This window comes from Octodon degus, unplaced genomic scaffold (genome assembly GCF_000260255.1).
Source record: "Octodon degus isolate 3935 unplaced genomic scaffold, OctDeg1.0 scaffold00036, whole genome shotgun sequence".
Lineage (NCBI taxonomy): Eukaryota > Metazoa > Chordata > Mammalia > Rodentia > Octodontidae > Octodon > Octodon degus.
The window spans coordinates 9,047,458-9,069,481 of NW_004524612.1; the positions used below are offsets into that span (position 1 = coordinate 9,047,458).

Below are 22,024 nucleotides of genomic sequence, written 5' to 3' on the forward strand. Positions count from 1 at the left end.
AGGATGAGCCATTTGCTTGAGAACTCAGTTTAGGCTTAGGGATCTCCACTTCCTGTGCATCTATCCCCTAGGTGCACCCACTTTGAATTACAGGAAAGTCCCTCGCTGATGTTGGCTGATTTTCCCTTGCTGATGATTCCTTCCCTTCCTTCCTTCCTTGCTTGCTTGCTTCCTTGCTTCCTTCCTTCCTTCCTTCTTTCTTTCCTTCCTTCCTTCCTTCCTTCCTTCCTTCCTTCCTTCCTTCCTTCCTTCCTTCCTTTCTCCCTCCTTCCCTTCCTCCCTCCCTCCCTCCTTTCCTTCTTCCCTCCTTTCCTCCCTCCTGCCCTTCTTTCCTTCTCTCTTTTCTTTATCGTTCTTTTTGTTTTTCATTACTGTAGATTAAACTCAGGGTCTTCCCATGAGCTACACCCTTATCCTTTTTTTTTTTTTTTTAATTCTAAAAATGGGTCCAGTGTGAGCTTGAACTTGCAGTTCTCCTACTGCAGCCTCCCAGCAGGCCTGGATTACAGCCATGCTCTACTATGCCTAGCTTCCTAGGCAGGTTTTCCAAAGAAGACAGGTTAAAAAGCAAAACAACAAGAACTGGATGACTTCTTATTTTTATTTTTTAGTTTACATGAGAAGGGATCCATACTGGGGAAGGTGCTGTCTCCATACTGTGGTGGACACACACCTGGAAGGTGAAGCCTGTGGCCCAGTGGGCCCTGCTCTCTGGGTTTGTCCTTGGCCTATCTGCCACCTTCCTTGGAAGCTTGCAGTGTTGCTGAGTCCTGGTAGTTCAGCATCATGAACTGGGTGCTTGCTTCAGGTTCGTTCAGGTGGAAGCGGTTCAAAAATTTGTCCATTTCCCAAGAGCCTGGAAGGACAGACAGATGACAGCAAAGGAGTCAGAGAGAACCACAGACCTAAGAGCTGGCAGGGACCTTGGCCCCCTCTGGCTGTGGGTGCACAGTGCCTGGGGAGCCTTCTGGCCCTTGCAGCCCCTGTATATGTTAGTAGGGTCCCTGAGAAGTGGCACCAGTTACCTACTTGCCAGGACTGTGGGAACAAAGGCCAACCTGAGTCAAGGCCACCTTGTGTCTCCTCCCTGGGCCCTATCGGTAACGTGCTATGGCCTCCTCACCCTCTGCAGAAGGGAAATAGCAATCCATCAGGAGCTTCCCTGACCTCACCCCACCCCCACCTACCTGGAGATCTCCTGACTGCCTCCCCCATGATGGAGGTTTCAACATTGCTTCCCACCACACCAGGTCACCCTCATTGCTGGGGCTGAACCTAGCTGCTCCCCAGAGCCCCGGCCACCTCCTGAACCAGGCTCCTTCTCCATGGTAGAAATAGACAGGTAGTGCTTAGGTCCTGGAGGAGCAAGAAGAACAGGAGAGGGGCTGGAGAGATGGCTCAGTGGTCTAAAGTACCTACTTGGAACAAGCTTGGCAAAGCACAGGGACCACGGTTCAATCCCCCAGCACCACATGCCAGCCAGCCCCGCCCCCTGGTGGGCTGAGCTGGCCACACACACACACACACACACACACACACACAAAACTAAAAAAAAAATGTAATAAATAAAAAATAAAAGAAATATTAAAAAAAAAGAAGAAGAACAGGAGACCCACACCCACTCTGGCACTTAGAGAAGCCCAGTTCCTGCCCAGGTTGGAGGGAACCCTCCTGAGGGGACAGTGCAATGGGGGATGCATCTTCTGGAGAAAGTGTGAACAGGCCTTATAGTGGGGCAAGAAGGGCACAGGCCTGGGTACTTCCGAGAGGCCGAGGGACATGATCAGAGGCAAAGTCCCATTCTTGTTTCCCAAACCCTGAGCTCAGGCACCTGGGGCAGACGGTTGCCAGGAAAACACAGGAAGCCCAGGTAAGTCTGGCTCTCAGATAAACAGCAAATGATTTGTTGCCTTTGTTCATCCATTAAACGGAGCATACCTATACTGAATGATTTTTCATTGTTTATCCAGAACCTAAACTGAGCTGGGATTCAGATGCATCCTGTAGTTTTTGTTCTTTAGGAGCTCTCGTGTTGCTTGGTGGGTAAATCTGAAGCGTTCCCTAGAGGTGCTTGGCCTTTCCTGGAGCACAGCTAGGCAGCGGCTGTTGTGCTGTGGGCTGTGAGACAGTCATTCTGATACTCAGGCAGAGGACTGAGGGCTGCCTGCCTGCAGCTCTCCCTCGACACTGCCTGAGAGTCGCAGACCACCCATTCTCCACCTGTTGGCTCTGTCTGCACCCTCACCCTCTTCCTAACGTCAAGGAGAGCAAGTCCACCCAAGGGTGCTTCTCCTCCCTCCCATTGGTATTTCAAAAATATTCTTAAGGACAGGACAATTTTGAATCCTACCCCCCCCACCCAATAGTAATAATGAGAACAAGAATGATGCTGCCACAAAACATAACACGCCTCTGTGCCCCTGTGTGCCGCTTGCACCACGAACAATATTTCCCTCAGTTCTCACTGCAGTCCTACTGTAGAGGACTGTGAAGACCCCTCACTTACAGATGAGAGGCTGGGCCCAGAATGGGGGAGGAAGTGTCCCAGGGCAGCTGGCCCCAACCTTTTTGGCACCAGGGTCCAGTTTCCTAGAAGAGATCTTTTCCACAGATGGTGGGGTGGGTGGGAGTGGCTATGGAACCGTGCAAAGGAGCGGCAACCTGGATCCCTTGTACGCGCCGGTGCTGTTGGCAGGAGAGTTCTCCTCCCAGGAGAAGCTAATGTTCCATCTAACAGGAGGTGGTAGCTGGAGTGATGTGGAGGTGCTATAAATACAGACGCGTTGCTCGCTGACCCAACGCTCTCCTCCTCCTCCTCCTCCTCCTCCTCCTCCTCCTGTGTGGCGTGGTTCCTGTCAGGCCGTGATCTAGCACCCAGACAACCTGGGTGACAGGGACCTGGCAAGTCCATTCCAGCTTCCCTCCATCCTGTCTGCCTCAGCAACGGGATGCTCGGCCTGCCTCATGGGCTGGAGACCGAGGGCTGCACGACCGTCTGGAGGGGTGGACAAGGTGCCAAGAACTTGTGAACTAGGCTGTTGGCCGGGGACTGAGTGCACCGGGCACTTCCACAGTGCAAATGTGTGTCACTCCAGTGCCCTTTCACAGGCCCTGTGCCTGGCTGGAGCCTCTGCATCCTTGGGGCTTGGCTGGCTAGAAAGGAATTTTGGTATCAAGACCCTGGGAAAACGTGGGCATGTGTGTGTCTGCATACCAGCATACCTAATGTGCACGTGTGCACGTGCGTCCATGAGTGTGCACACTAGCATATATGCACATGCATGCATGTCTACTTGTGTGTGCATGCCAGGGAAAGGGTTCACAGGTGAATTGGTGGGTGGCAAGCACGAGGGGCCAGGGGGGCCTTCCCCACGCTATAGGGCAGGAAGGAACCTGGGTGGCAAGGAAGGAATTGAAACCCATCACGAGATTAGGCAAACTGGTGAAAGAAATCCCCTTGCACCCCTTGCAGCAGAGCTGGCCTCCCCTGGCTCAGGAGCCACCTCTTGCATGCTCAGAGTATCTCTGGGGTCTCACGCTCCTTCCCAGTCTCGCTTCCGACAGCTCTGTCGTTCTTGGGCTCTGCTAGCAGCTGTGCCTTACACCGAGGCCCTGAGCTGGCCGCCTCCCCTGGCTCGCCTGGACTCCTCACCCCCCACCCACTTTCCTGCCACAAAGGGTGAGAGGAACTGACCCCTAACAAGCTCTAGAAGGGAGAGCGGTGAGTCAGGCCCACAGGGCTGCGTGGGGAGAGATGGGAGCTGTGGCTTCTGTGGTCGCCGCTCAGAGGAAAGCCCCTTCCTGTATGGTATGCATGTCCCTGAGTGCCAGGAGGCTGCTGCCATGCAGGAAGAGGGTAGGGCTGTGCCTGCTGGGGCCACTGCACCAGGAGTCAGGCCGGGCTCTTCCTGGGCAGGACAGGGCCATGAGTGTCTACTGTGTGTCTCTTGAGCTGCCCAGAGATGAGAATACGGGGGCCTGGGATCCTTGGGGCAGGGCTGTCACATAGGGCCTGCGGAGCCATCCCAGGACAATCCCAGGAGTGATATCCCATCCTGCAGTGGGGCCATCCCCTCACTTGCAGGTCACTGCTGATCGCCAAGAGCTTTGAAGATGCTGGAGTAGGAGGAGGCCTCGGGGAGAGGACATCTTACCTAGAGCCTGGGGGGGTCTCTGAGCTACTGCTTGTGCCTCGGCTGCCAGACACAGGAGACACCCCTGTCCTCAGTGGCTGAGAGGGGAGCTCACTCTCTGGGCTGTAGTCCCGGGGACTGCCACAGTAGGGAGGTTTGCACTGGGCCCTGGGCCAGATCCTGACAGTCGCTTTCTCCACCCCTAGGTCCTGTCACGTGCTCCTGACCAGCTCCTTTGAGGCCTTTAGGGCTAAGCCAGACTCCAAGGGACTGAGAAGTGGCACTCCACCCACCCACCCATCCCCAGCCCCTTGCAAACCTTGGAGGATGGGTGGATGGCTCTTGAGCTAGAATATGTGCTCTGAGCCTCAGAGCCCGGAGCAAGGTCCTTCCATGTCACACCAGCAGCTGCCTCCTGTGGCCTCTGCCACATATGGGGAGCAGCCTGTTGCCTGATTTACACTTACTTCTGTGCTCCATGAGTTTCTCTTCTCTCCTTTCCCTTTCTTTTCCTGTTTCTCTGTCTCTGCCTCTCTGTCTCTGTCTCTGTCTCTGTCTCTGTCTGTCTGTCTGTCTGTCTGTCTGTCTGTCTGTCTGTCTGTCTTTTTCCCTCTCTCTCTTTCTCATATTTTCTTTTCTTTTGAGACTCTCCCGGTAGTCCACTTGGCCTTGAACTTGCTATGTAGTCCAGGCTGGACTTGAACGCACTGCAATCCTCCTGCCTCAGCCTCCTGATTGCTGGACTGACAGATGCATGCTACCACACTGGGTTTTCTCCATGAGTTTCTAATGTGAGACAATTAACAGTGGACAAATGACAAACTTGTCCTCCGAAGAGAGACCTTAGCCAGCAGTGCAGCTTTGCTCCTGGGCCCTGCTAGACATCTGTAGGCCCACTTGTACTCACCACAAAACAGTACTTCCCAATGCGGTTACATCCTGCCCCAGGGATGTTTTCCACTAGACATGTCACTTGGTCCTTGGGGGACCTGGGGTATAGGGGTCACGAGGCTGAGGCAAGGGCAGGTGGCTGAGCCCCTGATGTTGGGCCCTGTCCTGTACAGGTGCTTCAGTGGCTTGGGTGCTTGATTCCGAACCGTCCTGTCACCCCAGACTGGTGACCTGCATCTAACCCGGCAGCTGCCCTTTCCTCTGGCCCTGGCCTTGCTCTACCTTCCAGCTTGGTAGGGCACCACCTCTTGTCAGGGGACCGTGTCCCTGATGGAAACAGTAAGAATTCAACTCCAACCTAATAACTGCCCCACAGCGAGCACGGCTCAGGTCTGTAATTTGTCTGGCTCGCCTGGGCTGGCTGCCGTGATAGGAGCACTGATGCCTTTCTGCCGAGATTAATGATGTCCCAGCAGTGGCAGGCGGGAGGCCTGAGCCTTTTATTTTTTGTGCCATTAAATGATATCCAGAGACTTTCACTTGCGAGCTGAAAAGCCCTCGTTCCATCACATCCAATTACTCCTGGAGAATATTTGCTGAGTGGCGGATCCTGCTGGCTCTGGGGTGGAGCGGACACTTGGACACTGGTCGGAGTGACATGCTGGGAAGGCTGGGCAGTTGCAGGGTGTTGAGGGAGAAGAGAAGTTGGGGAGACTGGAGAGTGGGAGGGAGGCTCCTAATTGTCCAGCGAATGGATCATCCAGGCCTCCTTCCTCCTCATGTGGCTGAGGGTGGGGACAGGGAAGGGACCAAGAGGAGGAGGGGCTCTAAGCTGCCCAGTTAGCCGCCAGTTATCGTATTTGGGGATTATTTTCTGTTTCTTCATGTGACCCCTCTGACATTGCTTTGGACAGCTGGTGCTTGGCTTCACTGGGGCAGGATCCCCCAGGAGCTCTGCTTGGGGCTTGCAGAGATTTCAGGCAGCTCCCTGCTAGAGTGCCTTTCTGCATGGTGACCAGGTTGGCCCCAACTGAGTACCTGTCAGGCCCCCATCCTACCAGGTCTAGTAGGAGGCAGAAGGGACCCACCTGCCACAAGTCTGCGTGGTGTTCAGGGGCTGGGCCCTGGGTTCTAGGTTTGGGCCAGATGAATCAGTGTGAGAGATCACTGGGGAAGGGGTCTGAAGCAGGCTGTGTGCGTGTGTATGTGCGTGCGTGTGCTGTCGGGGCAGGGGCTGGTCTCCACATGTGGCCTCTCAGGTCTCTTCTACTACACTTCAGCACACCCCACGCTGCCCCAGGCCTGGTGGGCTTCCTCTGTGTACTGTGTGTTCCCCTTCTGTGGCTCTGGCGGCTTGGGGCTCTTCTGCTCTCATGTCCTTGGCCTTGAGTGCCCCTTTCTCATTCACCCAGGGACCCCCATAGGCCCTCACAATAAGGACTCCCCATATGGCAGGTCTCTGCCTTCCTTCCTCTGATCCCCTGAATTCAGGTGCCTGTGTTGCTAGGGAGCAGCTTATGGCCACCCTTGGCACCCTCAACCATCACTTCATTGGTTTTCCAACAAGTGAGCTTTCCCTCTTCATGAAGGCCTCTGAGGCTGCCTCTGTGAGGGGGCAGTGCAGGGCCCACGAGCACTCTGACACTGCAATGGGCTTGTGGTCTCAGAGTGGCTTCTGCATGAAGCTGTGGCATGTCATCTGTCACCTAATGGGTCAGCAAGAGGAGTGTGTGGCCAGTCTGTGCTACCTTGGGGTAAGGTGGTGGAAGAGTGGCAAGGCGCTGACTGTGGCTCTGTGAAGCTTTGGGCTCAGGCAATGGCCTTCACCAGGAAGGGGAATTGTAGGAAAGGTGGATCACTGTGACTCAGGCCAATAGGATTCAGTCACCCGATTTGTCCTTAGAAGGACCGTGGTAGCCTAGGTAGACACTGGGGAAGTGGGCCACGCCCTTCCCCAGGTATCAGAAGGAAATTGAGCTGCTGCTCCTTGGGTTCCTTGGGCCAGTCATGCCTCTCATAATGGTGTTCCAGGTGCCTCATTTGCTCTGGGAGATGCTAGATGCCGTCCTGCCCACCCAACATGAGGGTGCAAGATGCAGGCTGTAGAGAGGTGACCCTGCCTGCCCAGGACTGGGACAAGGGAGGCCATGACGTAGAGACTGTCATTTGTGGGCATGGTGCTTATAGAGGTGGCTGCCTCTTCAGGTGCTGAAGGAAGTTGATGTGTGTTTGTGAACATGGGGGTGTGAGAATGCTTGAATCGGTCTGTGTCTGAATGGCCTGTGAATGTGTGTGTGTGGGTGTGTAGAGCACACAGACACACTCATTGACCGAGAGTCTGAGGTGGCTTGGGCCCAGTGACAGGTGCTAAGGGGCAAGAAGTCAGAGGTGAGCTCTTCTCTCCAGGAATTTATAGTCTTATGGTGGAAGCAGGGTGATGAGAGTGAGTGAAACTCGATTTAGTAACACAAAAGAGATACAGGCAGACTCCTGAGGAAGTTCAACAGAAAGTCAGGAGATTGGACATGGGGTCAAGGACACCAATAGGAGAGGGCAGGGCCAGACTTGTCTGAGAGAAGCCAGCCCTGGAGGGTTGATGTAGAGAATATCAAGGAGCCCTGGGCTGGGCCCAGTGCCTACAACATGGCCCTACACACATCCCAGGGCTGAGGGCAGGAGGGGGGAAGCGGCCCCCCAGATCATCTGCAGGGGTAAATCATTTGTTTGGTGAGAGCTGTAGGCAGGTGACCTGAGTGATCAACAGGATGGACAGGATGTCCTGGCAGGGTGGGAGGGTGTGTGAAGTCTGCTGTGCAGAATCCATTGGTTGGTTCCCTTAGAATCTAGGAGTCTACCTAGATGCCACATGCAAGGCTGCCACTTGGAAAACATCCAGGGAGACCACACAGAGTCCCGGTGAGCTGATAGGCCAGATCTGGGGCCTCGGGAGTACGTGCGTGTGTGTGCTACATAGGGCAGGGCTGAAAGGAGCAGCTCACCAGGAAGCAGGAGGAGGAAATCTAGTGCATCCTGGGACTGAGATAACGGAGAGATCAAATCTGGAAAGGCAAAGTGTAACCTTTGGGACCATGTCAGTGAAAATGGGCAGCTCTTGTCAGAGGCAGCAGTGTAGGCTTTCTGGCCTCTATCCATCCCCTAGTGGCGGCTGGGTTATACTTCGGCTGCCTGAGTATCTCCCCCGCGCTCTCTGTGAGTGCCAGTTGCCCTGGCTACACCAAGGTGACGCATCTATCCACGAAAGCAAGGGCATTGGCTCCATTCAGTCCTACCAGTACTTGACCCCATGCTATGATTACCCAAGGCCCATCTGAGGAGCTGTGGCAGGCACAGGTCAGTCCTGCTGAGAGAAGAAGGGCTGCAGAAGGTGAGAGAATGGGGTGAGGTAGCAGGACTCTGGAGCTGGAGGAGGGTAGCTCAAAGCCCCTCTGGGCCCTTGCTGTGGTCCTGTGTGACCAGGAAGAAGCCTGCTGGGAGGTCTCCATGCATGTCTGAGGCTCACTGGCAGGACCAGCTTTGTCTGTCTCTGCATTCATGTGGCAGAGCTCAGAGGCAGGAAAGGCCCATGAAGCATGGAGCAAATCTGTTTCCGGTTCTCCAGTTTAAAACACCAACTAAAACTCTTTGCCTTGAAACAGTAGCAATCAAGCCCCAGGGAAGTGAGGTGGCCTGTCTAAGGTCACACGAGAATGTGAATGTCAAGCAATCCTCATTTTCTGACCACACGCACTTATCCTGAGTTGTACAGTGAACAGAAAATCCTGGGAAAGGCTTCACCCTTTGGTTCTAAAGGTGGTCACCTTGTCACCTGTTTACATGATCAGGACAGGGTCAACAAGGTGGTCATAAGCTCCCTTCATACTTTCAGCCTGCCATTCACGTATGAAAGCCAGGGTGGGCAGGAAACTGGTCAGTACAGAAGCATGGCTCTTTAGGGGTATGTTCTCCACTGGGTTTTTTTTTCATTGAATTGAACTCTGCACCACACTGGGGACCTTTAGGTTACTTCTGTTTCAAAACTGCATGACAGAGCTCTTACGATGGCCTGCTAAGCAGCTAGTTAACCATCTGCACAATGCCCATCTACCTGGCTCCTACCGCCTGCCCTTTCCCCTGCAGCCTGTTCACTGGGAGACTGGAAGGGCTGATTACATCCCCTCGCTGTGCCTGGGGGCCTGTATTCATTGGCAGGGGCCCAAGCCCTCAGATTGTCAATCCAGCCTTGGGGCTCCATGAGTCTCCAAGCATAGCCCAGGTGCTGCGGAGACTGCCAGGCCTGGGCATACCAGCATTGCTCAAGCACGACCGCTTCTGCTTTTGCAATCATCCTGGGCTCCTTCTTGGCAGGACCTCTCGTGGTTGCAGTGCCTCTGGTGGCTTCTGTCTCTGGCCACTCAGGTTGGGTGTCAAGAGCAACCTTCATGTGCTATGTCCAGTGACTCCTCATGGTCTACCAAGCATGCCAGTCCTGGGGCATCGAGAACCTTCATAATTCTCCTGCTTTGTCCTTTCCTTCCATATATATATACTTCTACTTTCTCCAGTCTGGAGCTTCCTCTTCCTTCAAGGATTCAGACTTTCTCCTCAGCAGGTGCAGCTCCTCCATGGAACCTCCAGGCCACAGAGATCTGGAGATCATCCCCTAACGGTCATCTCATTTTCTACAGGACGCTGAGGCCCAGAGGCAGATTCCTCTCCAAGTCACATCCCTGGCTGGATGGAGAGAGGAAGCAAAATTTCCCCCCTCTGGAGGAAAGGACCATGCAGTCCTAGAGAGCCAGAGACCCAGAAGGACGAGATTTGTCCCCATGTTCATGTGGTTGTCACCATCAGAACCACACAATTAAAGGCTTAATTATAAGCTGCTCTGTATTGTTATTTAATTGGTTCCAAAGTAGACTATAGGTCCCTTGAGCAAGGAATTCCTCTCCGAAGCCCCCAGCTCAGAACAGGGTATAGGAAAGTGGACACTGCACAGGGCTGGCTCCTTGGCCTAAGCTTTTGTTTAGGAGGGTGCTTTTCTACTTTAATTTCAGAAAGCAATGAAAGCAAACAAAGGATCAGAAGAGCTCAAGGGACTCTGTGCAGATGTGAGTCCAGCGTCTGAGCTTCTGTGTGGATGGAAGGTGGGTCCTGCACATGAGTGCGCATGCCTGTGAGCAAGTATGTATATTCATGCATAGGTACGGGGACTAGTGTTTTGACAAACGGCCAAACGGATGAATAATGGTTTCAGCCCTGGTAGGTTTCCAGCTTCCTTCCTTGCCGCCTGTGGACCTGGCAGGGCAGGCAGAGCCATCATATTTTCTGGAGAGTGGCCTTTGGGACAACCTCAGGAGGCACCCCTAGATCAAGGAGACTCCTTGGGGGCAGGTGGAGGTGCCACTTTCCAGGCCCCTGGAGTCGCAGAACCTGGCCTAGTGGGAGGAGATTCCTTGTATCTGGTGAGCAAGGTACCCAGGATGTTAGAGAACTTGTTGCATCTTTCTGTCTGTCTCTCTCCCTCCTGGTGATTAAACCCAGGGCCTTTGTATTTAGCTATATCCCCAGCTCTTTAAAAAATATTTTGAGACAGGAGCTTGCTAAATGGCTACGTTGCTCAAGTGGGGCTTGAATTTTCTATCCTCCTGCTTCAGCCTCCCATGGTGCTAGAATCACAGGCACGTACCACCACACCCAGCTTCCTTCTCTTTCTATCTAAATTTAAGCATGTCTTTGGCACAGCTGTTCAAACAGGTTTGCAGGTTGTCGGGGTGGTGAGGACACCTGGGGGAGGGTTCATGGGTGGAAAGGTGGTACTAGCTCTGCTCCCAGGGTGCCTGGAGCCCTCTGTGATTGGTGGCCCCTATTTGGCACAAATCTGAAGGGCTTCAGCACAGAACCAGTGCCTTTCTGGGCTCCACACTCTGGGGCCTCAGGCTTCCTGGTGGGTGGAGGTTGGTCAGGGTCACTGGGTGAAAGGAAACGGTTGCTGACATGAGCCCTCCCACTCGCCTTCCCCACTGCCTGGAGGACATGCACCGTGTATTCTCAACTCTCCATTTGTGCATTCACCATGACCTGCTTTTCCTAAAATCAGGGCTGTTATGGAGCATGCAGAGATTACTTCATGTCCCATTTTCCTGAAGAGGAATCCAAGGCCCAGCAAGGGGAGGTGTGACCCCCAAGAGTGAGCCACCTGTGGGCTGCAGTGGCCCGGTTCACAGCTCCTCATTCTCCCCAGCCTTGGTGCCAAGGCCAAGCCAGTAGGAGACATTGGGCAAGGGGTCCTCTGTCCAGTCCAGGGGTGTTGCTTCTGAGCTGGGGGCCGGGGTGTAGCTGGGAGGACTTTGCTGCACCACAGAGATGGGAGAGCAGGCCAAGCAATTAGCCACCAATGAAGACAGACTGGCAGGGTGGCATTCCAGTGCCCTCTTGACCAGATCAGCCTCTATTATAAGGCACAATTACTGGCCAAGGTGTTGCAGGGTAGCTGCCTGCACATGCCCTGCAAGATCTCCGGGGTGCTTCTTGGTCTAGGAGACCACATCTGAAGCCCATACTCCTTCAGGGCCTTGTTTCAACTCATGTCCCAGCAACACTGCCATATGACCCTGTCTCCAAGGCTCTTGGGTGGGTGTCAGGTCCAGACTTCCCCACCAATGCACGAGGCTTCAGTTTCGCCCTGGCCCCAGCAGGAAGGATGGGGAGGCCTTACCTCGAGTTTTGTTTTCTTTGGGAAGGAGGCTGATGGTCTTTCCTTTCTGAAGGTAGATGTAGAATTGGTAGCGGTGGAAGCCGCTGTGAGCTGGGGGGGAGGGAGGCTGGTAGGCTACAGGTAGAGGAAAGAGAGACAGGTGAATTTGGATCCCACGCCGCCTGCTTGCAGCTCCTCCTGGCTGCTCTAAAAGGGAAGCATCTATATCTTTCAATGGTCCCTTTTGAACCTTCTGGGGTCCCAGGGGGAAGGCAGCTTCACTGCACGCCCTAGGCTAGGACTCACGTTTGGCAGCCTTTTGCTTTCAGAATCTCCATTTATGTAAATGGGGGGGTTAAGTCGGGGAGGGAAGGAAGGGGTCCAAGAGAAAGCACTGTGGGGCTGAAGGTCTGGGGCGTTGGCCCAGCTCCCAGGCCTTTCTGAACCAGTGGATGTTGGTGCTGTCCTGATTTTTTCTTTAGTCTATCCTGATGGATTTCCTGCCTTGAGAGAAACCCATCTTCCCTTGTGAATGTGTTTGGTGTGGATTTTTATTTATTTTTCCAGCATGTCCTTGTGAAGTCAATCCCCAAAGAAGCCAGTTTCTTGGCTGGGTCTGGAGGATCTGGAAGTGGTTATGGGAGTGGGTGGGTCTGGGTTCAAAGGTTTGATCCTAGTCGCCATAGGGGCTAGGCGCTTGGGGTGCTGGGAAAAGGCCACTCTCCCTCCATTTTACTCTGCCTCTGGGATACTGGCCTTTTTGGAGGAGAAGAAGTAGGGTGGCGGTATCTTTCTTGCATCCCCCAAGTCTGTGTAGGGACCCAGGCTTTGCTGCCTGGGCCGGGTCTTCCCAGCTGGGCCTCCTTCCAAGAGTACAGTGCCTCTCCCCATTCCCCTGCCCTTTCTCCCTCTCTCTTTCCAAGGAGGAGGGTTCGGCTGGAGCCAAGATCGTCCTGGGGTGAGTGGGGAAGGAGTGTTTGCATGAGCTCGCTGGTGGGAGGGAGCATTGGTACTTCTTGGCTACCCCCCTCCTTTCCTCTCCTGATCATTAAACAAAAGAGCAACTGGCTGTTTGGCGCTGTTGGGAGCATTCCTCATTGTGCACTTCCGGCCACGGGGGCCTCCAGCCTGCCAACAGCCAGGGGAATTCCTGACTGTTCATCTTTCCCATCGCAGATTGGAGAGAGAGAGAGAGAGAGAGAGAGAGAGAGAGAGAGAGAGAGAGAGAGAGTGTGTGTGTTCAGAGAGAACAGAGCAATGGAGCCAGAGCTGTGAGCTTGTACGGCTTGGAGTCCTCACTGTGGCAGGTGTGCATATGGGAAGGATAAGTGTGTAAGTGTGTCAGTGCTGCAGCTACACTGGAGGCTCTGTGTCCCTGGGTGTGGATTTGGGTAAATCTGTGTCTTCATACATGCAGCCAGCATGGAGGAAGCATGGAACTCTCCGGTGTCCCTTCATATGCGGGGGTGTGTGAAAGTCAAGTGTGACAGGGCAGCTTTCGGCCAGACTGGTGGGTACAGGGGCAGCCAAGTGCCCCTGAAGTGGGCATATTCCACACTGCCAAAGGCAGGTGACCAAGAATCTGTGTTAGAATCCACTGCTTCTCTAGCATTTTGGATTTATTCTCAGGGGAGGTGGAGACTTTGCTCCTTCCAGGAGTGCTTTCTTGAAGAAGCCCCCACTCAAAATCTCTAGAAGCCAAGCTTAGGTTACTGCAGGGTATGTATACTTTGGAAGCTTCTCTGGCCAGGTCCTGCCTCTCCATGCCTTGGCAATGTGGGCATGAGCTCCATTTTCTGGCCAAGGAAACTGGGGCTCTGAGAAGTTAAGCTAGGCCCCCAGGAAGTGATAGAGCTGGGATTTGAATCCAGGCCTATGAGACACCCAAGCCAGTGTGGCTCCACAGTCCATGAGACCATTTTTCCTAAGTCATTTATGAACCCACCTCCAGCATCCTCTCCCAGTGGTTCCCAGGGGACACCTTGGGAGTGGAGGCCTGGCAGGAAAGGGTACAGGGAAGGGCCTCAGAGGTGACCAGGGCTCTCTAGTCAGACAGACCCTGGTGCTCTGACTCCGTCCCTTGCTAACTGTGACAAGGGACAAATCCACCTGTGCCTCAGTTTGTTTTCTTTTTTAAAACATTATTTTATTTATTTGATACAGAGTCTCACTATGCAGCTCAGGCTCAGTGCTCCTCCTGTCTCAGCCTCCCCAGTGCTGGGATTAAAGGTGTGCGCCACCACACTCAGTTATAAAGCCTGCTTGGCTCAGAGCCTGCATAACATGTGATACTGGGGATGAACACGGGTCCTTGCACTTGCCTGGCAGGCGCTTAGATCACCGTGCTATCTCCCCAGCCCTCATTTCATTTTCTTTGAAGTGGAGACCTGGGCATTAGCAACTTTGCAGGACAATTGTGGAGATGACATCAAGAGTACACAGGTGACCTGGGGGCTGGCATTCGCATGCTGCAAGACAGCACCACGAAGCTGTGTCTCTGTGATTCCTAGGACTGTCACTGAATCCCAGCTGGGGAAGGGGTGCTGCGAGGCCTTCACTCACCTGATAACTCTTTGCCTTTAATCTTCCCTCTCTGCAGGTCGGTGCCCTGAAATGAGAAATGCGAGACCATTTTGCTGCTGAGGCAGTGAAGGCTGAGCGCCCGCACTTTGGTTCTCCTGGGTCCTCTGAGCTTGTGGGAGTGGGAGGTCATGGCTGCTCCTGGGAGACTATGGGCCTTGCAAGGGTACTAACAACTCAGGGCCCCAACAGGAGGATGCAGAGACAGGGCGTCTGAGAGTGGCCTGGAGGTGGAGGGCAGATGCTTGACCATTGGAGATTCTGAGCAGACCTTTTCCAAACAGCTGCCCCATGGCCACATTTGCACCTCAAGACTGGGTACAAGGTGTAACTATTCATGGGGACAGGGTCTTACGGTCCTCAGGGGCTTGCTAGTTACCCATTCTCTCAGCAGGGTCATCTGCTGTCTTTAGCGCCTTTAGCACCTTAGGCCAATGGCCATCTTGACAACCAGAGGGGACCACAGGGTAGGAGGGGCTGGACCACCTTGCTAAGCCCACAAGCTCTAGGCAGTTTCTTTGGCCTCAGTTTCCCTCTGTCTCTCCCTCCCCTCCCTCCTCTCCTCTGCTTGGTGTCTGTGGGATAATGAGGTGCTCCCGGGGGCGGGCGCTAATTACTGTTTGTGCAGGACTGGGAGATGCTCAGATGAAAGGGACTGGAGCCGGGCCTCTGGGTCTGTGCCACAGCTTGGGGCCCCGAGCCATGCCAGAGAGCCCTGCGGGCCCTAGGTGTGGGGTTTTATAGTCTTAATGATGGTGATTAGCCTGGCTCTTAATTGGTTCTGCCAACACCTAACTGTGCCCTGGCCCCCTTTCCACCCTTCCTGGAGCAACCTCTGCCCCTTCTTTCTCTGAGGTGCTTATGGGGGCTCAGGAGGAGCCTTGAGGAGGGGAAGCCTTGCTGGCACATGGCAGGGCACGAGGCTGGAGGGAACTGAGGTACAACCTCTGACTCCTGTCCACCCAGACCACTGTGCTCACTCCTGCAGTCTTTTGAACTTTCCTGGTTTGGGGCCCAATATTGTCCAGGGCTGGGGTAAGGCCTAGCGGGGACAGGAGCTGAGAGGTGGGGTTCCAGGGGGAGGGTCAGAGACTGGAGCCCAGAGCCCCTCCTGATGACTCCAATCCCTTTCAAGAGAGGAGGTCAGGACCTAACAGGGTCCAAGTAGTCACTTTCCCCAGATAACTCTTCTGGCTACCCTGGCAAGAGGGAGAGAGCCGGGGCTGGGCCCAGGGAAGTTCAGCCCAGCTTCCTCCACTCTCTGTTGCTCAGCTTCTATCCCTTCTCCCTCCAAATGAGCCTGGCCAGCCAGTTTCTTGAAATCAAATAATAGCAACCAGCCTCACTGGCTGTTTCTTCTCAATTCCCCACAGGCCTGGGTCCTGCCTCGTGTGATGAGCAAGCTTCTCTCCTCTGGGGGCAGGAGGCTGCCAGGGGCCTTCAGGGGCTGAGGGGTCAGGGAGCAGCTTTTGTGGAGCTGAAGCTAGGTCCTGTGGAAAGTCTGACTTGTGGCTTATAGGGTGGGGAGCCTCCTCCTGCACACTGGGAAGATCTTCTCACCTCCTGGGGCTGCCTGGCTGTGTGCTAGTCCTTGGGTTGGGCTTACTGAGGCCACCCTCATCCCTTTCCCCATGGACAGATGTTCAGAGCTTGCTTGTAGGAGGAGCAGGGAAGGGCCCCATGGCAGAGGGTCCCACACGGCAAGTGGATGGTGTGGCTGTGATCTACCAGTGTGGTGGTGAGGATCGGTGGCTCGGCACTCTTTGGCCATAAGCTTTCCCTCACTGGACTGTCCTGAAATTTCTACTGCAGAATCAACACATGGAAAAGAAACTAAATTCTATAGGGTGAGAAAGTTGGGATCCACGGAAGTCAAATAATTGTCCCCAGCCATTCGAGCAGTGAGTATGGAGGACTCAGATGCTTAGGGAGGAAGGGGCTGCAGACCTGGAGGACCCCCTCCCCCAAAGGCTGCTGGTTGAAGGACTCAAGCCACTTGACTCACAGTGCTGTCCTGGGATTTTCCCTGGCTCTGATACTACCTGGAGGTGTGGTTTAGTGGTACAATGGATGCTTATCATGTAGGAGGACCAAGTTCAATCCCCAGTACCAACGGAAACAAAACAACTCTTAAAAAGCACCCAGCTATTACCTGGAGATCTATGGGGCTGCAATGGAAATAGTCCCCCTCATTCCATACCAGCTTTCTTAAAATATCTTTGTGGGTTAGAAAATCACATCTAGCTGTGACAGCCCTAGCAAGCAGCAGCTCTCAGGAGATGGAAGACATTCAGTTCGAGGAGGTGAGTAGGGAAGTTGATAGTTGTTAGCACTGGCCCGGAGGTGGGCCAGAGAAGGCTCCTGCAGGGGACAGGTAGGAGTCCAGGGGCTAGGGGTAGACACTGCGCCTGCCAGGGTGAGCAGGGTTGGGCTGTGGGAGAAAAACCTGCAGGAGCCAGGGCCTGCTGAGAGCTTCCTACATCCGGGGCTTCCTACCCTCCATCCGCAGCTTCACCTGCCCCTGCTTCACCTGCCCACCGGCCTCCAGGTGCGCGTGCTCCTCTAGAAGACGGGCCAAGCACAGACCGACCTCCTTTCCCTCACTGTAGCTAAAGACAGGTTGACATTTCCAAAAGGAACTTGTCAAATGCTCAGGTTAAAAAAAGGAAATAATTATGGAAATTACAAACAGCGTAGATGCGGTTGGGTTTCTGAAACTTAGGAACACAGAAAAGCCAAGGATGGGGTTTTCAGGATGGCAGGACGGGGGCCCCCGAAGTACTTGGCTAGTGAGGCTGGGAAAGCATTCCGGGCTCCTGTGAGTGTCAGGAACCAGACGGCCTTGGGAAGCCAATCCTTTCTGTATCAGTGTCCTCTGGGCATAAGGAGTCTGATACGCACAGCCCTCCTAGCAAGGACACAAAGGAGGGGTGGAAAATTGCTTGGTGGGACCAACCCTTGCCTGCTCAGGGTATAAAAGGAGTAGTTGCTCCTTTTTCTTAGAAGTTAGTCTCACATGTATGTGTGCATGTATGTGAATGTGTGTGCATGTGTATGTATTGGGTGCTGGGTAGATATACAACTGCCTGTCATATGAATAGACATAAATAATTTAAAGAATCATTGCAGAGAAGGCTGCCTTATACTTCAGGGAATTTCTGCATTTAGGAACACAAGGTCCTCACTGATTCTCTGTCAGGCTAGTTTAGAACTGGTGTATGAGGGATTAAGGAAAAGTTGGGGCTCATTTTGTGTCTCCATAACCCCATTCCAGGGCCAGGGAGATGCAGTCTTATGGGACTGGCTCTGACTTACCTAACTCAGGCTGAGAGTACAATACAGGAAGTGGGTGTGGAAGGTGAGGGTCTGGCACCCCGTTCAGTCTAAGATTTTTGTGGTTGTTCTCTAGGTTTCTATCCCACCGACGGAACTCACAACACCCCAACATAGGCAGGGCAAAGCTCATTATCCCTAGGGGACCAGACAAACAGCAGAGGACTCATTCTGTGGAGGGCAGGGACTGCAGCTTGCCCCCTTTGAAGCCCCTGAGACACTTCCACACGGCAGGTACGCAGACACTTGCTACTTCAGTAGGGTCCACTTCCAACTGCCACTCATTGTTTCTCGTTCCACAAAGACAGCTGAGAACCATGCTTGCTGAGGCCCCTCATAGAGTTCAGGGTCAGAGACCATCCCTCCCCCAAGTACCTGCTCTGTGGCTGGATGTGATTTGCTGGCTCTGGAGGGTGAAGAGGGAGCTGGCTGTTGCTATCCCAACAGGGCTGCTGGCTGCTGTCCTTATTCCCTTTCAATTACCTGTGGGCAGCTGCCCACCCACTTGGGCCTCCTTTGTGGGAGACCCAGGCCCTGAGACTGGCCAACTCCGGAGTGGAGGGTCAGCACACAAGATGATTTAATCTCTTCACCTAGCCCTTCCCATATGACGGGGGTGTGGGGTGTGGGGTGTCGAGGTGTGGGGGGCTTAATCACTTTTGCTTGGTTACAGATCCCTGCAGGGTGTGGGGTGCATCCAAGAGCCCCTAACTTGAAAGATGATGAGGCAGAGAGAGGAGAGAGAGAGAGAGAGAGAGAGAGAGAGAGAGAGAGAGAGAGAAAGAGAGACAGAGACAGAGACAGAGACAGAGACAGAGAGACAGAGAACAGGGAGAAAGGAGCAAAACAGAATTCTTAGGTGGAAAAGAAAAAAACCAAACCAAACAACCAAAGAGGGAAAACAGAAACAGGGTTCCAGGCTCTGTGACACCAGCACTGAACAACAAAGCTCCTTGCTGTTTTGCACAGCTGTCTACAAGCTGCCAAGTGGCAAAAGAGCCAGGAAAAGGCCCAGCGTTGGAAAGTGCTACCCGGTAATCTGTAATTAATGGAGGGTAAGTAAGTGGAAGGCACTGACAGCTCCCAGGCACTGAGGTCCCCAGGGGCCATGGCTGCCAAGCTGCGGAGCGCCAGTCTGGAGAGGACCCAGACTGGAGGATGGTGCTGCCTTAAAGGAGAGGCTTCCAGCCAGGGAACCCCATGGCCTGCTCTGATGCTCTTGGGCTAGAGGAAGGAAGAGCAGTGGAATGAAGCCCACACAGGGAGTGATGAGGGGGAGGCCCAAGGGTCTGAACCCTCCTGGGAGCTGAGTGCTTCGGACCCCAGGGTGGAGGAGGGTTGATTACCTTGTACACCCTGATCCCTTGAGAAACTTCAACATCAAAGGCTCAAAAGGCCTCTTCCCAGCACCCTCATGACAGTGGGGACTCCACAGTGAATATTATCTGTAGAATACACCAGAGTAGGGTCAATGGCAGATCCTACTAGGTTGGCAACAGATCCTCCTAGGTTTTGATTCCCAGCTTGCCTTCCTGTCTGGAATGGATTACTTCCCCAGGTCCCTAGAGGCCACAGTGGGGTGGAGTATAGTGTGGCTGAGGGGGAATGATTTATTTTGTGGAGTGAGTAGTTACCCCAGGATGGGAGGAGCTTCCTCCAAACTTGCCCATTTCCCATGACACTGTGTTAAAAAGTCCAGATTTCTGAAGGCCAGTGTTGCCCATGGTTTGGGAAATATAGGCTGTCAGGATCCTTGCTTCCAGGCCATGTGAAGTATCTGTGGTTTCTTAATAAGCTTTGCTTTTGAGAGAGAGAGAGAGAGAGAGAGAGAGAGAGAGAGAGAGAGAGAACACAATAGCATGACATTGGTCCTGAGGAATGGTGTCTGGAGAGATGGGTAGATGAATGAATCAATAGGAGAAGCCCTGTGTCAGAGAGAGAAATATTAATAAGATACAGCTCACAGTACCGAGGTGCTCATAGTTTAGTGGAGCAGATCAATCGACAAGGAAATAACAGCAGGTCTGAATAATTGCAATTTACAGGCAGTGCTATAAGGGAGCACAGATAGCAGAAGATATAACTGCTGGGACTGGTGATCAGAGAGAGCTGTTGAGAGAGACCACACTTTGTCTGGGCCTTGAAGGATGCATGGGTGTTTTCTGGTTTTCTAATGGACAAAGTAGGGGAGGGAAGCACAGCAGAGGAAACTGCCTGTATGGATGTGTGAGAAATGAGATGATTTCACAGGACTGGCTGCCTTTTGAAGCCAACCTGTGTATGTGTGTGAAAGAGATGGGAGAGGATGCTGGAAGTGCAGGTAGGAGGTCAGGCTCGGATGGGAGGCCGCGCTTCTTACTTCTGAGAATCAAAGTTATCAGCAGGCTGCTGCTCAAGTGCACAGATCCCAGCAAGGCCTTTTCTCTTTCCCCAGTGCTCAGCAGCTTTGTCCCAGGAAGGTCACTAGAGTGGTCACTTGCTGGCTGAGCCTCTGGTTGAAAAAGGACTGGGTGGGGCTGGGAGGTGGGTCACTGCCCTTGAAGCTTCAGTCCGTCCCCAACAGCCTCACTCAGAACCACTGTGTTTAGGACCCCTGACCCCAAACACCTGCATGAATTACAAACCATGAATTTATTTCAGATCATAAAAGCCTGAATGATCATCGCAGAAAAAATGAAATCCATAGAAAAACATGAGCAAGAAAAAGAACCTGCTGGATCCTAGTCCACACGGAGAATGCTGCCCCACCGACCTCTGTCCTTTCTTTGCATTTGGGTCTCAAAGCTTCCTGTCCTACAAAGACCCTGTGAGGCCCACATTATCTGTGACTCCTGTCTGTCTGCCTCAGGGGACCTCCTGCTTGGGGACACACTGGGCAGAGTTCTCCTGTCTTTGAATGGCAGGAAATCATGGGGCCACCTTCCTCACACTGGCCCATCCTGGGTCACTCATTCTCTGGCTGTGTCTCAAGGGTCACCAGGTGGGTGGGAAGAAGAAAGGAATAAAGCATGCAATGCACAATCTAATGACACTCATTCCATGTAGGAGTAGAAATATTAAGATTGGCAGAAAGCAAACACCATGAGCTGTTAGTTCAAGGTGACTCCTCAGCTAGAAGTCTGCCACCACTAGCTATTGGCACAGAAGGAAAAGCCCTTGGTGTCAACCACAGGGTGCCTGGAGGCTCCTCTTATCTGGAACCATGTGGGAAATTGGGTATTTATTGTATATACATTCCGCTATATTTTGAGTCTTATATGATTAGCTCCTGGAGTCTTTTTCTCTGAACTCTTTTGGATAGCCACCTTTAAGACACTAGTTTTCTTTTAAACACTAGTTTTTGGGTCAGGGAGATGGATCAGTAGAATAAGAGCTTGCCTGGCAAGTGCAAGGACCTGAGTTCAATCCCCAGTACCAGTAAACAAACAAACAAACAAACAAACAAACTAGTTTTCATCTTCTTAAACATAGGACATGGATCAGACTTTATGTAATTTTAAACACCATCGTGGTTGTCGCAGCAAATGCCAGTTTTGTGCTTTACATTAGCCTCACATGACAAAGCAAACAAAAAGAGCTGTTTATTCAGCCTTCCACTTGCTCTGGCCTTCTGCTTGGGCAATAATGGGATGTTTCTGAAGTGGTGGCCACTTGGGGAATGGGGACCCCCTTTTGTAGGATGCCTGCTATGTGGCAAGCATTTCGCTGGGCTCTTGGCATGAGCTCACTCATCCCTAACCTGGGGTGCCCCAATTTGAAGGCAAAGGCCTCTGTCTCTCTCATGAAGTTGTGCTTCACCAGCTAACTTTTGGCAGCCATGAGGGCCAGGAAATAGAGACATCCAGTTGACAGGTGACTCGGTGTCGGTCACCACCATTCCATGGGGCACCTCCTGCTTTAGTCCAGCGTCGTCACCAATTATTTGCATGGCTTTGAGCGCGCAGTTCTGCAGTTTCAGTCTCTGAGCCTATAAAGTGGTGATGACAGCGCGGCAGCCCTGGTTTCTTCACAGAATTGTAAAGATGCAATTAGGAAATGAGTGTTCTGAAGTCCCACAGTGCTGTCCAAGTGTAAGGGTCATTACCGAGCTGAGCCCCTGGCTGAACCCGGCAGCGCAGGGCTCAGCGGAGGGAGGAAGGGCCCGAGTGGCTGCTGAGTCCTCGGCACCCATCCTGCCTGCGCTCTTTGGCTATCACAGGCTAAGGAGTCTCCAGGCAGAGTCAGTCTGGTGAGGCTAATGGCTGTGCCGTGGGCTTGACGGTCACCCAGCTGTAACCGTGGCCCATCCTGCTGGGCCTGTGGTCACCCAGGGTGTGCAGGCGAGCAGCAGCACATGGTGTTTATTAATATGCCCTGATGAGGGCATTAATCTCTCTTAATGACACCATCTGAG

The 22,024-nt window shown here is 53.2% G+C and overlaps 1 protein-coding gene across 1 annotated transcript in view; it reads right to left on the bottom strand.

Annotated features, from left to right (window-relative positions):
* Positions 1-583: 583 nt before the first annotated feature.
* Pebp4 (phosphatidylethanolamine binding protein 4) overlaps positions 584-22,024 on the bottom strand; it is a 201,444-nt gene continuing 180,003 nt past the window's right edge. The window contains exons 6-8 of the mRNA XM_004630730.2: positions 14,281-14,326; positions 11,740-11,853; positions 584-856 (exon numbers count right to left, since the gene is read on the bottom strand). Of these exons, the coding sequence (XP_004630787.2) occupies positions 729-856; positions 11,740-11,853; positions 14,281-14,326 (288 nt within the window). The 3' untranslated portion in view covers positions 584-728. The remainder of the gene's footprint in view (positions 857-11,739; positions 11,854-14,280; positions 14,327-22,024) is intronic.